The following is a 14,639-nucleotide window of genomic DNA, read 5'->3' as shown; positions in this document are numbered from 1 at the left end:
TTACTGTGTTGTCTATATAGTATTTGAAATGTTGGGATACTGGGAGCACCCAGAGATGCCTGCTATTTCTCAAGTACTAGGAGAACTTGATTAAATACTGCTTCTGAAAAAGAGGGGAAACAGTTTTTAAAAGGTCTGCCATAGCTTGTAACTGAAGAATAACAATTTTCAGAAGATTTCTAATGGGTCAGAATTTATACAACTCTCACAACTGTGGTAACCATGTACCTTATGACAACAAGCTTATTTCTGTTCTCAGCACCCTCTGGAAGAAACATATTTACCCCCATTTTGCAGATGGGAAACTGAGGCTCATCTTCACAAATCCTTCAGAACATCTTCCTGTCAGAACAGAGACTTGAACCCAGGCTTGTACTAGTACTAGGCTGGTGCCATGATTTCAGGGGGATGCTTTCTCTCCTGAAGGAAAACAAAGCAACTGACTCAGTCCTCTGAAAAACCCTAAGTCACTTTGCAGAGAGGGTTTGGTTACTTAAGTAATGTAACCTGTTATATGCAGTGTAATCATAGTAGTTTGACCTCTGTATGCTTTGAAAAAAAGGTGAAGTGTATTGATACTGATGTATTTTAGATTGTGAGGCAAAATATGTTAGCAGCCTGCTGATCTCGGGTTCTTAAATCTTGGGGTTTTTTTTTTTTCTTCCTGTAACTGTTCTGGGGAAGGGGCAGACTGAAACATAGTTGTTGAAGAATTAAATTTCAAGGTATTTCTCTTGGAGTGCTTGAGTTGGCAGACAACTGCAGACATCTGCTAAGTTAAATGATGCATACAGACTTTTTTTTCCTTGCTGTCATTCGGATGCAAGATGTTTCTCTAATTTGCTAGTGTAGTTGTGGCCGAGATAAGAAGCTGTGCTAGAGCTTTGAGGAGAGAGGGTGTTATTAAGGTATAAATTCAATCCTACAAGTGGCATTGCTAGAGGCTTGGCTGACAGGCAAAATTTGTTTGCGAATGTTGGGACCCTCAGCAGGAAAGAGCTACATTGCAAACTTCACTGTCCCAGGGAAAATGTGAAAAGACTAGGAGTAAGAGCTGCCCTTTGATCTCCCTTTATCCAAATAAGACTTGAGAAGTGAAGGCATCTGAATTAGGATTTAAGGAGACTGTCAGAGTCTGATGGGCTTTGGTAGTTCCGACTTAGACCTGCGCTGATTGTTTCCAGCTCTCTGAAGCTGTTTTTTAATCTTAGGGGAAAGTTCATGGAACGGTAACTGATTAATAAAATTGCTTCTCGTACAATGAACTCGTGCAAATAGAAACCTCAGCTAAAGACAGAAAAAGTGCAATAGTGAGTGCGACCAGTATTCCTTGTTTATAACAGCCTTTATGTGGGGAAAATGTAGCAAAGTTAAAAACTGCATTTGGCAGGCAGCTTTTAGGCCTCAAGAGCAAATGAAGCCCTTAAAACAGCTGAAGGTGCCCCTCTGCTCTGTGTGGCCTGAACTGGCTCAATACGTGGCATTTATTCACCTAAACCCAGTTGAGAACTTGGATGGGGTTGGTATCATCAGAAAAGGAATGGTTTGGGCTATGGAATGGAGGCAATGGATGTGTTTTAGAAGATGACCGGGGGAGAAGGAACAGATAAGGAGCCCAAACCATTAGTTTATATATAGCGTAGCGTTTAGCACTTGGCTCCATCCCCAGCTTTAATCCCAGCCTCCCTCCATCTGTAAGAGCACCGTGCCATCAGCTGCCCCGTGGGAGCTGCTTTGGGTGGCAGGGCTCCCATCTTTCCTGGGGAAGCCATGCCGCTGGCTGGGGAGTAATCCCCTCAGGAGAGCTGGTTTGCAGCGGGTGCTGCGCACGTGAAGGAATGAGTCTCTGTAGCGATGGGGAGGTGGGCACGTGTGAATGTGTGAGGTGAGGCTGTGCCCTGCTTTGGTACATGCCCCGTGGACCCTGCTGTGCCTTCTCTGAGGGCTGCTCCATGCCAAATGCAGAAGCTGCCCTTGAACCCATGGCTCCCACCCTCCCAAAGGGAACAGTTTAACAGGCAGGATACAAATGCACCCGTCTTTTATGCCATTTGCTCCTTGGCTGCACAAAGGGTCCAGGGCACCGTAGGCCTGGCAGAAAGCTTCATCTAGCTGAGGGAGAGGGCAAGTAATGAACTGCCGGAGGGGTATCCAGCCTTCCTCTTACCTGCAAGGCAACATATCCACAGAAGTGTGTGTAAGGACATGGCTGCTGCTGTTCTGATTGAGTAAAATCCCCTCCCTCCCTCCCAACGTGAATAGCTTTTTATCCTATCTTGAAAAGAAAGCAGATGCAAATGTACATCAGGTACTTTCAGCAGTTTAAGAGCTCTTTGAGGTTGGGAAAAAGAAATCTGATTAGGGTTACAGCTGTTTCATTTCCTGACAGATGCACAGTGTGTTATGTGCTGGCGTACTGCGGATGTGCACACACACATACATCAGTCTCATTTTGTATCAGTGGCATAACCACACAGCAGCCGGCTATGTACTGAACTCCTTGTCCTGGACACCCTGCCAAAATATGCTTTATGCAGAATTTTCTGTGAACCAGGTTGTAGTGTGTGTGTGCATATAAATTTGTGTGTGTTTTCTTTGGTTGGCAGGGCCTTTGTTGTTGAATTTTTTGTTGCTAGAGTGGGGCAGTATGCTGTAAACAAGTGTGGCTAATTATAAAGCACTTGTATAAAAAATGATTTGCATTTGTACAAATGGTACTAGTAAAAGTACCCGTCTAAGAGTACCATGAGTACCCAAATAAGCTCAGCACTGAATGGAGAACTCTTTTGTTTCTTGCAACCACAGCTAAAAAGTTGTTTATAACTAAATGCTGAGATGGTGTAATTTTCTTTTCTAGGAACTTGGAATAAGAATTCCTAGACCACTGGGACACGGACCAAGCAGATTCATCCCCGAGAAGGAGGTGTGGTAGTGTTTTCAAGTACACAGTGAACTTTATGCTTTTAAGGAACACCCTTTTAGTAGTAACCCACATTTGGTTTCAGGACAGCTGCTGAGCTGCAAAACATTTTCAGTCGTGATAACATTCAGTCCTGGTGAGACTTTGGCCACAGTTCTAGTGTACAGAAGCAGTGAGAGCCCTGGGATAGTTATGACCCCTCCAGTACTGCTATCTAGCGTAAGAGAAACCCAACACTGTTTTCTGTAAGAGTGTCTGTTTCCTTGTGAACATCCGCATGTAATTTCCTACTGGTCCACAAGGCACCTGCCCCCCTGCTCTGGGGTTGCTTTTTCTTGAGCTGCCTCCACCATTCTGAATAATCTGAGAAGCTTCAGAGTGCTGTGGCTGAGCATTTCTGGTGCTTCTCTCCTGATCGTCTGGTAAGAGAATTTGGAGCAGAGGAAAAGTTAGTAATATGCCTGGGGTTTTCTAGGAATTTTAGAGCCTTGAGTTTCAATTTCCTTTTATTTCCCTCTCTTGTCATCTTAGCTAGCTTTTTACTTCTTTCCCTCTTTTTCCCTTAGTAAAAATGATAATTCAATTAGCTTTTTGTTGTTATAATAAACTAAGTTAGATCAATTTGGGGCATTCAAGAAAGCGAAGGTGAGACAGTTAAAAATGAGAAGTCAGTGTTGTACAAGAGAAAGTGTAAAGCCAAAAATCTCCGTTTGCTGATATAACCACTTGTGATCTCCTAAACGAGAGGTATTAAAGGGATTTTATGTGCCTTGCCTTATGTGTACTGATGTAATGCCATTAATAGATTTATAATATAATTCCTTTCACTGGGGCCTCTGGGTGCTGTGGTAATACATTTATTTACTGTTTTATTGGTACTTCTTAGACAATATTGCTAATTACTCTTTCTGTTCAATCAGACAATTCAAGTGGGAAGCGAAGACGCCATGATGCACACGCTGTTTGCAGATTCTTTTGCTACGCTGGGCCGATTGGACAATGTTACCTTGGTGATGGTTTTCCACCCACAGTATCTTGAAAGCTTTCTAAAAACTCAGCACTATCTACTGCAAATGGATGGTCCACTCCCGCTTCATTACCGACACTACATTGGGATAATGGTATGCTGGAACATAAAGCAGCAAGCAGAAACAGCCACTTTGGCAACGATCTCTGGTCTTGTTTAATAGCAGTTATTACTGTGTTTTGCAGTTTCTAGTTGGAAAGGCATTTTATCAGGAGCTAAGGGGAAAAGCAGAGTAGGTTTGTTTGTGTCTGGTTTACAAATTGTTTCATAAGGCCAGTACTTCCTGTTCATAGTTTTGGTAGGATGGTGAGAAAGAGGGGAAAAAAATCTGTTATAACAATAAGATAACTGTTTATTTTTGGTTTCCTTAATATCTCAAACTGTTTTTCAGGAACACTTGTTTGTGTGTGTGTCCTGTCGAATACACCTCCCACTAACTCAATAGTCCATCCCATCATCCATTTCTGAATCTCTAAGCAAGTTTTATGCCAGTGCAATGATTGATTGGTTGATTTCATAATTTCTACTCTGCCAGTTCAATGACCTTTGCTTGCTGAAGTTGAATTAAAGGTTTGGGCTGTGTCTTAATTTGATGGGGAAAGTATTACTGTTTGAGTAAATGATACTGGGTCTGTTCTTTGCTGAAAAGCTGCCCTTAGTCTCTCTTGCTCCATGCGTTCTAAAACCTGCTTTTGTTTTTGCTGGTAAAGTTTCACCTAGAGGCAGCCTTGCTTCTTCCCACTGGAGAGTGCTATGCGGTATGGATTACTTGCTTCAGGACATAGAATAAATCTATGCCTGTACTCCTCCCTGGGTATAGGCACATTGCACCTGTGGCCAGCATAGTTATAATGTATATGAATGAGGAATATTTATGTTGTGAGAACAATAATCAATACAGGATTATGTGTTAATCTCGGGGTTTTTTCTTCAGCCTTTGATCACTGCGAGTCTTATTCTTGAGTATTTTGAGGAAATGATGACTTACGGTATTTGACATAAAGCACTAACTTACTGTAATTGTTTTCTGTATCACAATTGTGTTATCCTTTTAGGCTGCAGCACGACATCAGTGCTCTTACCTTGTTAACCTCCACGTGAATGGCTTCCTTCATGTCGGTGGAGACCCTAAATGGTTGAACGGTCTGGAAAATGCACCTCAAAAACTGCAAAATTTAGGAGAACTGAACAAAATGTTGGCTCACCGACCCTGGCTTATCACCAAGGAACATATCGAGGTAAATTTTTCATGGACTAATGTGAATGTACCCTTATTTTTCAGTAATGCAATCACAGATTCTTAGGGTTAACAGCCAGACAGTGTGCAAGATGTTCTGTGTTACTGACTTTCATTTCAGTGTTATGTCACTGTGGTACTGCATGATATAATATCACTTGTGCCCTTGTAAAACTAACGCGATCATAACTGGTCTGAAATGACCAACAAATTTAATTTACAACACACTGACATTTCAGTGTTGTCATGTCGGAATTCTGTCGGTGCGATGACGATGTGCTCAGATGTGCACTTCCTTAAGTCGTGTGCTTTCAGTAGCCAGGCCCCCCCTGAGCATTTCTGAGATGCTGCCAGAGGTTAGGCAGAACAGCAATCACCACACTTCTGTCTCAGTTGCTGCTGGTTCAAATGCTTAATTTTCAGGCTGGGTTGGAGGGAGCGGGCTGGCAGAACAGCCCAGGGGAGCGGTGGTGGTACAAGCCAGCCAGGACCAACCAGCCACCAAGCAGCTGCTTCTTCTGCCCCCTCCTCTGAGGGCTACCTGGATCAGCCAGCTTCGAGGGTGTGTGCAGCAACAGCAGCTCTCGGGGCGGGGGCATGCCAGCCTTGGGCCTGGCAGTGGTTACTGGAGCAACTCCTCCTCCTCTGCTCTCCTCTTTACCCTTGTGAAGGAGGAAGTGGGTGCTGGGAAGGACCCTTGGGAAGGAGGAAGTGGTTGCTGGGACTTTCTCGGCGCTGTCTGCCAGGTGGAGAGGTGGTGGCAGGTCCTGCTGGGAGGCAGGACGCTGGGCTGTGTGGGAGGGCACGCGCTGTGCCAGAAGGCCCCAAACCTCCCACACTTTCCTGCCTGAAGGGGAAGTTGGGGTTTGAAGCTTCTTGTCAAATGTAGAGCATTCCACCCACAGGGACAAGATGGAGGGAGCCTGGCCCTGATGCCAGGTTTTTACACAGCTGATCCACAAGGAGTTGCCAGGGTTTTCTGAGACTGTAAAGACCAGTTGAAGAAACATGTGACTGTTGTGGTTGCATCTTCATCAGAGGTGTGAAATTTCAATGCAAGCCGGTCTCGCCTCAATACAAACCATATGGTGAAAAGTAGAAACCCCAACTGATTCAATAGCTGAGGGCCAGAGAGGGGAGAGAAGTCATCTCCCTTGTGGCTTAACCATGTGGGTCTGTGGCTGGCAGGTAACCTGGTAACAGGACACTGAGCACACTAATGGCAGCAGAGTTAGGAAGCAATTACAGACTTTGGAAAAATAATTTTATCTGGTAAAGAAATGTGTTGATAAACTGCATTAAGGTGGGATCATTTGAATGACTTCAAAATTAATACCTTTGTCTTGCATTATCTTTAAAGCAACTTTTGAAGACTGAAGAGAACAGCTGGTCCCTGGCAGAGCTGATCCACGCAGTTGTTCTCCTTACACAGTACCACTCCCTTGCTTCCTTCACGTTTGGTTGTGGAATCAGCCCTGAGATCGACTGTGAAGGTGGTCACACCTTCAGGCCCCCTTCCGTCAGTAACTATTGCATATGCGATATTACAAATGGTTACCATGGGGTGGATGAAATTCATGCCAGCCCAACTGGAAGTATTCCAGTAAGTGTCTGTCTGAACAATCTCTTTCAATAGTAGTAGTTTCTTTGTAAACTTAATACACGGAGGATGCCCGTCTCTTTTCGTTCAGTGAGAGTGGGATTGATTAGCCTGATCCAGATGAGGGCTAACCAGTTGAAAAGATACGTTTAGGAGAACCTGAAATGATACTGGTAAGCTGGGGGAGGTTACTGAAGGGACAGACAAAGATACAATCTCTCAGTTGTCTATTTTTTTGGTCTCTTGTCATTCATATAGGCAAACTGAGATGACTCCTGGCCTCAGCTAGTTTGTGATACGTGTCCTGAGCAGCAGTGGCCAGGAATGCTTTTTTTCATGGCTGCAGTGGAAAGTTCGTTCTTCCTTTGATTCCAGTCTTTGACTTTGTTGCCTTGAGGTGTTTGTGGTAGATCACACAACAGATCATTCACAATTTTCTTACTCTCTCTCTAAAACAGTATTTCCTGCCTGCAGCAGTTATGCTCACTGATCTGTACTTGCTTCCACTTAGTGAAAAGCATGATGTGAACTAGGCGTTGGTTTAAGAACAGTGGTAACAGGGTATTTTCAATGCAGGTTCTTTGCCTGTGAGACTTTACTGCAGTGGTGTGGGTGGCATTTAAATGTTGTTTCATGGAACTTGCTGGTTCTCTGAAGAACCAAACTGCAAAAGGCAGAGAGGAAAGGGGCAGAACTGTATAAACTGAAGATAACTATTTTGCTTTGCACTGATGGATTTTTGCAAGACCAGATATTGAATTAATAGTGTGTTGTGGTGTTAAAACAGCTCTTGTGAAATAAGATTATCTTGCACTAGCTTTCCTTTGAGGCTTCATTAAATCTGCATTTACACTCGCTCTTCCTTTTTCCTTCAATATGTTTCTTCTCTGTGAGCAGAGAAGGGGAAAAATACAGTTGGGTAGTAAATTGTGGTTACTTCCTCTATCGGAATTTCTGTTGCAGCTCCTTGTTTTTCAGTTGTTAAACATTTAGATTAAGTAAGAGAAATTACTTCAATTTTAGTGTGAGAACCACTTGTTCCAAAAAGCTGTGATTCTTAAAATATCCTAAAAATACCAGGGATCTAATTGAGAAAAGATGATGACTAAATGTGAACTGTTGGGTCAGTACAGATTTCTTTCAAGAACTGTTTTCCTCAAAAAAACAGTATTTGAAGATGTAAATGAAGGACATAGCTTGTGTTGAAATTTTCTGGCTTGATGATTTCTGCCATCATTGTCAGTTCTTGTTACATGGAAATGAAATGTTTTTCTCTCCTTTTCAAGTCTACAGAGTCTGTCTGTGAAGTTGAAGCTCTTATGGAGAAAATGAAGCAGCTACAGGAGTGTAGAGATGAAGAGGAAGCCAGCCAAGAAGAGATGGCTACACGTTTTGAAAGAGAGAAGAGAGAAAGCATGTTCGTGTGTTCTTCAGGTAGAACAGATGTACTGTGCATATATATTTATGTAGACTTTTCCAAATCACTTGAAGAAATACTTACTACCACAAAAGGAAAAAAAGTGTTATTAGATGTCTCAAAAACCTTACCATTTATTTGAAAGGATCAAGATTAGGGGTGCCTTGTTTTCTTCCAGGAACACTTAAAAGCAAAGTAGTGCCAAGATTTGTGGCTTCTCTCAAACACACCGTAACACTCACTGACCCATATTATGTTTAATAGAAATTTCCAACAGAAATGGAATCTCTCTCTCTTGAGAGATTTAAAAGTTTCGCAAGAGATTTAAGCATCTCACAAGATGTTGTAAAAAGAAGTCCTTAACACACTTAGCTATTTAAGTGTATGAAACATTACTTTTCAGATGACTGTGAGATAATACTTAATCTGTTACAAGCTTAGGGTTGTTGTGAGCTCTTCAACAGAGTTTCCTATAAAATAAACTTGGAATGGAAGTCTTAGAGGTCTCTTTTTTTAATAAGCTCTCCGTTCCAAAGCGGATTTTCCTTGACATTTTTATAGACCCCTTGAGTTAGGAGCAAAGTATCCCCTGGACTTAGGAGATCGAGTGAAGACCGGTACATAAGAGAAGGGAGAAAAAGATGTTTGTCTATAAGAAAGAATCTGAGTGGTTTTCATGGAGTTGCCTCTAAAAACCATAGTTGCAGTCACACTGAGCTGTACCAAAGAATTTTAATATGGGTAGTCTAGTGAAACTGTGTGTTTGTTTAAAGAGCACAGAGACTCCCATTTTTCTGTAAGAGTTCCACTAGCACACTTCCAGTTTGTTCTTACTGAAATCATGTGAAATTCTGTTTGAAATGAACAGAGGATGAAGAATCAGCACCAACAAGAGATGTGTCTCGTCACTTTGAGGATACCAGCTATGGTTACAAAGACTTCTCCAGACACGGAATGCACGTGCCCACCTTTCGTGTTCAGGTAACAAGGATGGGGGCTGCTATCGGGAGGCTTAGTGCGCAATCTGTTTGTTGTGCCAAATACCAAACCTGGAAATTGCTGTGCTGTAACTTACTGTCCCATGGACAAGGCGGCTTAAAGCAGGCAAATGAACAACCCTTCCCCCCACTGGATTATCTGCCCTGAGATAAATTACATTAAAGCACTAGGTCTTCACAAGTTCATTTCTGACATGCTCCATTCTGCATTTTTACTTATTCTAAGGATTATTCCTGGGAAGACCATGGCTATTCCTTGGTTAATCGTCTTTACCCAGATGTGGGACAACTACTTGATGAGAAGTTTCATATTGCTTATAATCTGACTTACAACACGATGGCCATGCACAAAGATGTGGATACCTCAATGCTAAGACGAGCTATTTGGAACTATATTCATTGTATGTTTGGAATAAGGTCAGTTTTACTATTTTTGTTCTGTATACCTCAGGCTCGCTAGCGTTGGCTTTTTTGTTTCTTTCTCAGATTGAAGCAAAGCTATTTATTAAGCAGACATGCGTGTATTTTTAAACATATTTTTATTTATGGGGAAGGGCCAGTAGTGGTACAAATTACCCAATAATTTATTTTGCCATAGGAACTTACAAACAATGCAAGGGAAGTAACTGGTTCTTGAAAATGAAAGTGTTTTTCTTTCAATTCCGAACAGATACGATGATTATGACTATGGTGAAATTAATCAGTTGTTGGACCGCAGCTTTAAAGTTTATATCAAGACTGTGGTTTGCACTCCTGAAAAGACCACAAAAAGAATGTATGATAGCTTCTGGAGGCAGTTTGAACACTCTGAGAAGGTACAGCTTGCAAACGTTCCGAGGGACACGGGAAGTAGATCCGTTTGCCACACTAACAGCCGCAGCTACCCAGCTAGCATTTAAGCTTTAGCTGATGTTACCGGGATTCTGCTCGCATTCAGTAAATTCATTAGGAGGTGTAGTACTTCCCAGGCTGAAATAATTTCTCTTTTCCTACTGCATGTTTGCTAGCTAACAGCTGAAGGGACTGTGCAGGCTCTGAACTGTATGGGGAGGTTAGGTGTACCATGTAAATGGTACTGCTTCACCTCGACTGCAGCTTTCTCCTCTGCTGTCAGTTGGTACTGCCTGTGTCCCAGAGAAGCTGGGAGGTGATGCGAGATCCGTCCCTTGGCCTCAGACCCAGAGAGGCTTGCTTGCTGGTCCAAGGTCTTTGCACTCCTACAGTCATTTTTTAGTGCGAATGGCCCCAAAGCAGTTACTTCATGTTAAAGCCTAAAGTCGTGCTGCTGGGTTATAGTCTGAATTGCTCCTCCCGGTAATATTTCTTGCTGTTAACTCTTGGATGTCAGCTCCATCAAGTTCATGTCCTCCAGTTTTTCTTTGGAAAAATATTTCGAGGCTCACTTAAAATGAATGCTGATATAGTGCTGAAACATAAATGTACCTTAATCAGTGTTCAGTATCATCAGAGGCGCTGTTTCTTGCTGAACTCCTTGTGAAACTAGTTTAGAGATACCCAGTTAGAATAGGGGTATTGTAGCTACAATGATTCAAGGTTGTTCAAGTAAAATAAAACGTGTTTGTTTTGGTTAGACTAACTGATAGAGACGAGCGTTTCGAGCACACAAATCCTTCTTTAAAGCCCAAAACTTTGCATTTCCATAGCCATCAAAATCCAAGGATCGTACATGTCACTGAATGCAATCACCGTCCATCCTCATGGAAATCATGTGAATGAAACCACACACAGCTGTTCCATGCCGGAACAAACTCACAGCCAACCTGCTGGCAGTGAGAGAATGCTTTTCACCCCGCTCCCCCACATGGTTTCTGATCTCATCCTCAAAGAAATACAGTAAAGACATTGAGGAGATGAGCTGGGGAACAAAAATTCTTACCTCTGGTAGCTGCTGAACACCTCTGTCTTAATAAAGATAATCGTTTTATGGCATGTTACAGTTTTTCTTTCACCTCAGCTAACCACTCCGTGTTGTTCAGGTGATAATTTACCTGTGTGTTTCTCTGTCTGTCCCACAGGGGCAAACGACCTTCTCACCTCTTCCTTTGCTAACAAACCCCTCTGCTCTGCAGGTACCAACCACCCTTTTGCCTTTAATTGATTAACTTAATCGAACTAAATTTGAACAACTGTTTTCAAGCTGCGCATAGTCTGCTGCTGAAGAAGGGCTTGTGTGCTTGAAAGCTTGTCTGTTTTTCCCAGCTAAACCAGTTGGTCTACTAGAGGATGACTACCTCTTCCTGTGAACCTGGCCGTGCTTAGGTGTACCTGTGACCCACTGCGGCACTGTGCTGCAACGCTACCTACAGCGCTTGTGCGATCTCTCCTCCCTCAGCAGGCTTTACAGATAGAACTCATTACCTGGGTAGCTGAAATGCAAAGTGCCCCCCCGCTGCTATTGCAAACACTAATACAAAAACCACAGCCCCACAGACTTCCTTTCACTGGAGTACGTTATTGTAAGCACGCTGTTAAAGCATAACTTCTTTTCTTTCCCGAAGGTCCATGTAAATTTGCTTCTGGTAGAAGCTCGGATGCAAGCCGAACTACTTTATGCTCTGAGAGCTATTACTCGCTATATGACCTGATGTCTCCGGCTGCCTGTCGACGTTGGAATGTTCTGCAGCTGCAGCGTGGCAGAGGAAGATACGAAGCCTCAGGACCAACGGTAGCTATAAGTTAAGATGCCCATTGTGCCATAACTCCTTTAGTTTCAGCTATTTCCATGTTTGGAATATCACTGCTGCCACTCGGCAGTGAATGCTTGGCAGTTGACAGGGTTGTGCGGAAGTGCTGCCTGCTCATGGTATTTTGGCTTTAGACAGCACGGGACACTCTATGAACTTGTGGCAATATAGCAAATGATAGATATATAGATCTTGTGTTAAGGCAAATACTATGGGAGTTGGAGCGTAAAAAGAAGTGGGACTTGATGACATTTGCTTTCCCTATGAGAATAATTTTAGAAAATCTTGATGCTGCTATTTGTGCTGGTGGAGTGAACAGACACAGGCTGTTCCAGTTAAGCTAAAAGTGAAAGTGAGCACTGCTATTGTCTGAGCCTTTATTGTGTGTGGTTTCAACAAAGCCTTGTTATTTAGATTTCTTTTTTAATCAGAACTAAATCTCTTCTGTCCACACTGATAATTTGAAAGATAGCAGTCAATTTTCTCAAATAGTTTAGCCTTAAAATGCTACAGGACATTTGTTCAGCATTATTTGGTGAGCTCCAAAGTGCAATGGTCTTCCTATGGAAAGAAGAGGACTCGAGTCCTCAGAGCTTTTTAGAGATCTAACTGCGTGAAGTGTCAAGTAGCTTCTTGTCCTGTTTTTCAAGGATGAACCGATACCTGTTCAGGAGCTAGGACAAGGTGTGGGAATGTTGTTCTAGACTGCCAAACAGTCCTACTGTATTACATGCCCAACGCTGGTCTTACTGATTTTCGCAGTTGCTTAAATAACTAGGCTAAAAACCATCTATTTTTAGTAAATCAAAACATGATTAAAATGCTGACATTTAATATACAGTGGGTTTGGAGAGCACATGAATACTTTTGTATGAGTGTGAATTGCTTTTTAAATTTGTCAGTATTATTGGTATTTTTTAAATAAAGGCAACAACTTTTTCTCTTGGCGTTTTTGTGTGGTTTAACTTTACACTTCTGTTCTTCTTACTGTTTCAAAGATCATTTTAAAACGTTTGAAACAGTAACTGAGCAAACATACTTAAAATGACAAACCATGATTTTTTCAACTGAGTCTAAAATGATGGGAGAAAACGAAGTTTAAAAAATACTTAGATCTTCACTAAAACTGTAGTAGGAACACCTCTCATATACTCCTGATGTTTTCATCCTTCACATAGTCCTCCATCCTCTCTTCAGGTATACTCTGTCGTGTAGGGTTTCCTCTTTCCTCACAGGTGTGATGGATGCACTCGACCCCTTATGGTGCAGGCTCCAAAGGAGGCAAAGGCCTGAGCCATGGCTGGGCCGAGAACTTCTCTAGTTTCAATCTCTTCTCTGAAAACCTAGAAAGGAGCAGGGTGACACAGTGAGCATCAATGCATATGAGCTTGGAACACCAATCATGCGATTGACACATGAATAGCGGGTGGCTTTTCCAAGACTCATTTATCAAAGTTGTGGGTACAAGGAGCCTCATGCCTACCTTTCCATCGCATGTGATTTGACTACGAGCCAACCACTTTACCCCATAGATATGACAGCCTGAGTGAGCTGCCTTTTGAGCTCTCCCTGCCAGGCAGTGTGGCAGTGATCTCCCCTTGAGCTGAGATGCTCCTTGAGGCAGAGAGACCTTCTGCCAATGGCAGATCCTTGGTAAGTGACCGATATTGCACATAACCTTGTAGTATGGTAACTTTGATTTTCACAGAATCACAGAATCGTATAGGTTGGAAAAGACATTTAAGATCATCAAGTCCAACCGTAAACCTAACACTACCAAGACCACCACTACACCATGTCCCTAAGCACCTCATCCAAATGTCTTTTAAATACCTCCAGGGATGGCGACTCAACCACTTCCCTGGGCAGCCTGTTCCAAGGCTGGACAACCCTTTCAGTGAAGTAAAATTTCCTAATATCCAGTCTAAACCTCCCCTGGTGCAACTTGAGGCCATTTCCTCTCATCCTATCACTTGTTACCTGGGAGAAGAGACCGACCCCCACCTCTCTACAACCTCCTGTCAGGTAGTTGTAGAGAGCAATAAGGTCTCCCCTCAGCCTCCTTTTCTCCAGGCTAAACAACCCCAGTTCCCTCAGCCGCTCCTCAGAAGACTTGTGCTCTAGACCCTTCACCAGCTTCGTTGCCCTTCTCTGGACACGCTCCAGCACCTCACTGTCTCTCTTGTAGTGAGGGGCCCAAAACTGAACACAGTATTTGAGGTGCAGCCTCACCAGTGCTGAGTACAGGGGGACAATCACTTCCCTAGTCCTGCTGGCCACACTATTCCTGATACAAGCCAGGATGCCATTGGCCTTCTTGGCCACCTGGGCACACCGCTGGCTCATATTCAGGCAGCTGTCAACCAACATGCCCAAGTCCTTTTCTGCCAGGCAGCTTTCCAGCCACTCTTCCCCAAGCCTGTAGCGTTGCATGGGGTTGCTGTGGCCCAAGTGCAGGACCTTGCACTTGGCCTTGTTGAACCTCATACAATTGGCCTCGGCCCATCGATCCAGCCTGTCCAGGTCCCTCTGCAGAGCCTTCCTACCCTCAAGGAGATCAACACTCCCGCACAACTTGGTGTCATCTGCAAACTTACTGAGGGTGCACTCTATCCCTTCATCCAGATCATTGATAAGGATATTAAACAGAACTGGCCCCAACACAGAGCCCTGGGGGACACCACTTGTGACCGGCCACCAACTGGAGTAAACTCCATTCACCACCACTCTTTGGG

The 14,639-nt window shown here is 43.3% G+C and overlaps 1 protein-coding gene across 4 annotated transcripts in view; it reads left to right on the top strand.

Annotated features, from left to right (window-relative positions):
* Window positions 1-12,858, top strand: part of SESN1 (sestrin 1) — an 86,662-nt gene extending 73,804 nt beyond the window's left edge. For 3 of the 4 annotated variants that reach the window (XM_072855628.1, XM_072855626.1, XM_072855629.1), the window contains 9 exons: window positions 2,858-2,923; window positions 3,841-4,041; window positions 5,003-5,185; window positions 6,545-6,787; window positions 8,071-8,218; window positions 9,070-9,182; window positions 9,426-9,616; window positions 9,870-10,014; window positions 11,719-12,857. In XM_072855628.1, the coding sequence (XP_072711729.1) occupies window positions 2,858-2,923; window positions 3,841-4,041; window positions 5,003-5,185; window positions 6,545-6,787; window positions 8,071-8,218; window positions 9,070-9,182; window positions 9,426-9,616; window positions 9,870-10,014; window positions 11,719-11,805 (1,377 nt within the window). In that variant the 3' untranslated portion in view covers window positions 11,806-12,857. Of the gene's footprint in view, window positions 1-2,857; window positions 2,924-3,840; window positions 4,042-5,002; window positions 5,186-6,544; window positions 6,788-8,070; window positions 8,219-9,069; window positions 9,183-9,425; window positions 9,617-9,869; window positions 10,015-11,718 lie in introns of all 4 variants that reach the window. The other variant, XM_072855627.1, reaches the window with a different exon arrangement.
* Window positions 12,859-14,639: the final 1,781 nt, after the last annotated feature.

Source organism: Ciconia boyciana, chromosome 3, assembly GCF_034638445.1.
Source record: "Ciconia boyciana chromosome 3, ASM3463844v1, whole genome shotgun sequence".
NCBI lineage: Eukaryota > Metazoa > Chordata > Aves > Ciconiiformes > Ciconiidae > Ciconia > Ciconia boyciana.
The sequence above is the reverse complement of the archived record's forward strand: the minus strand, read 5'-3'. Positions and strand labels throughout refer to the sequence as shown.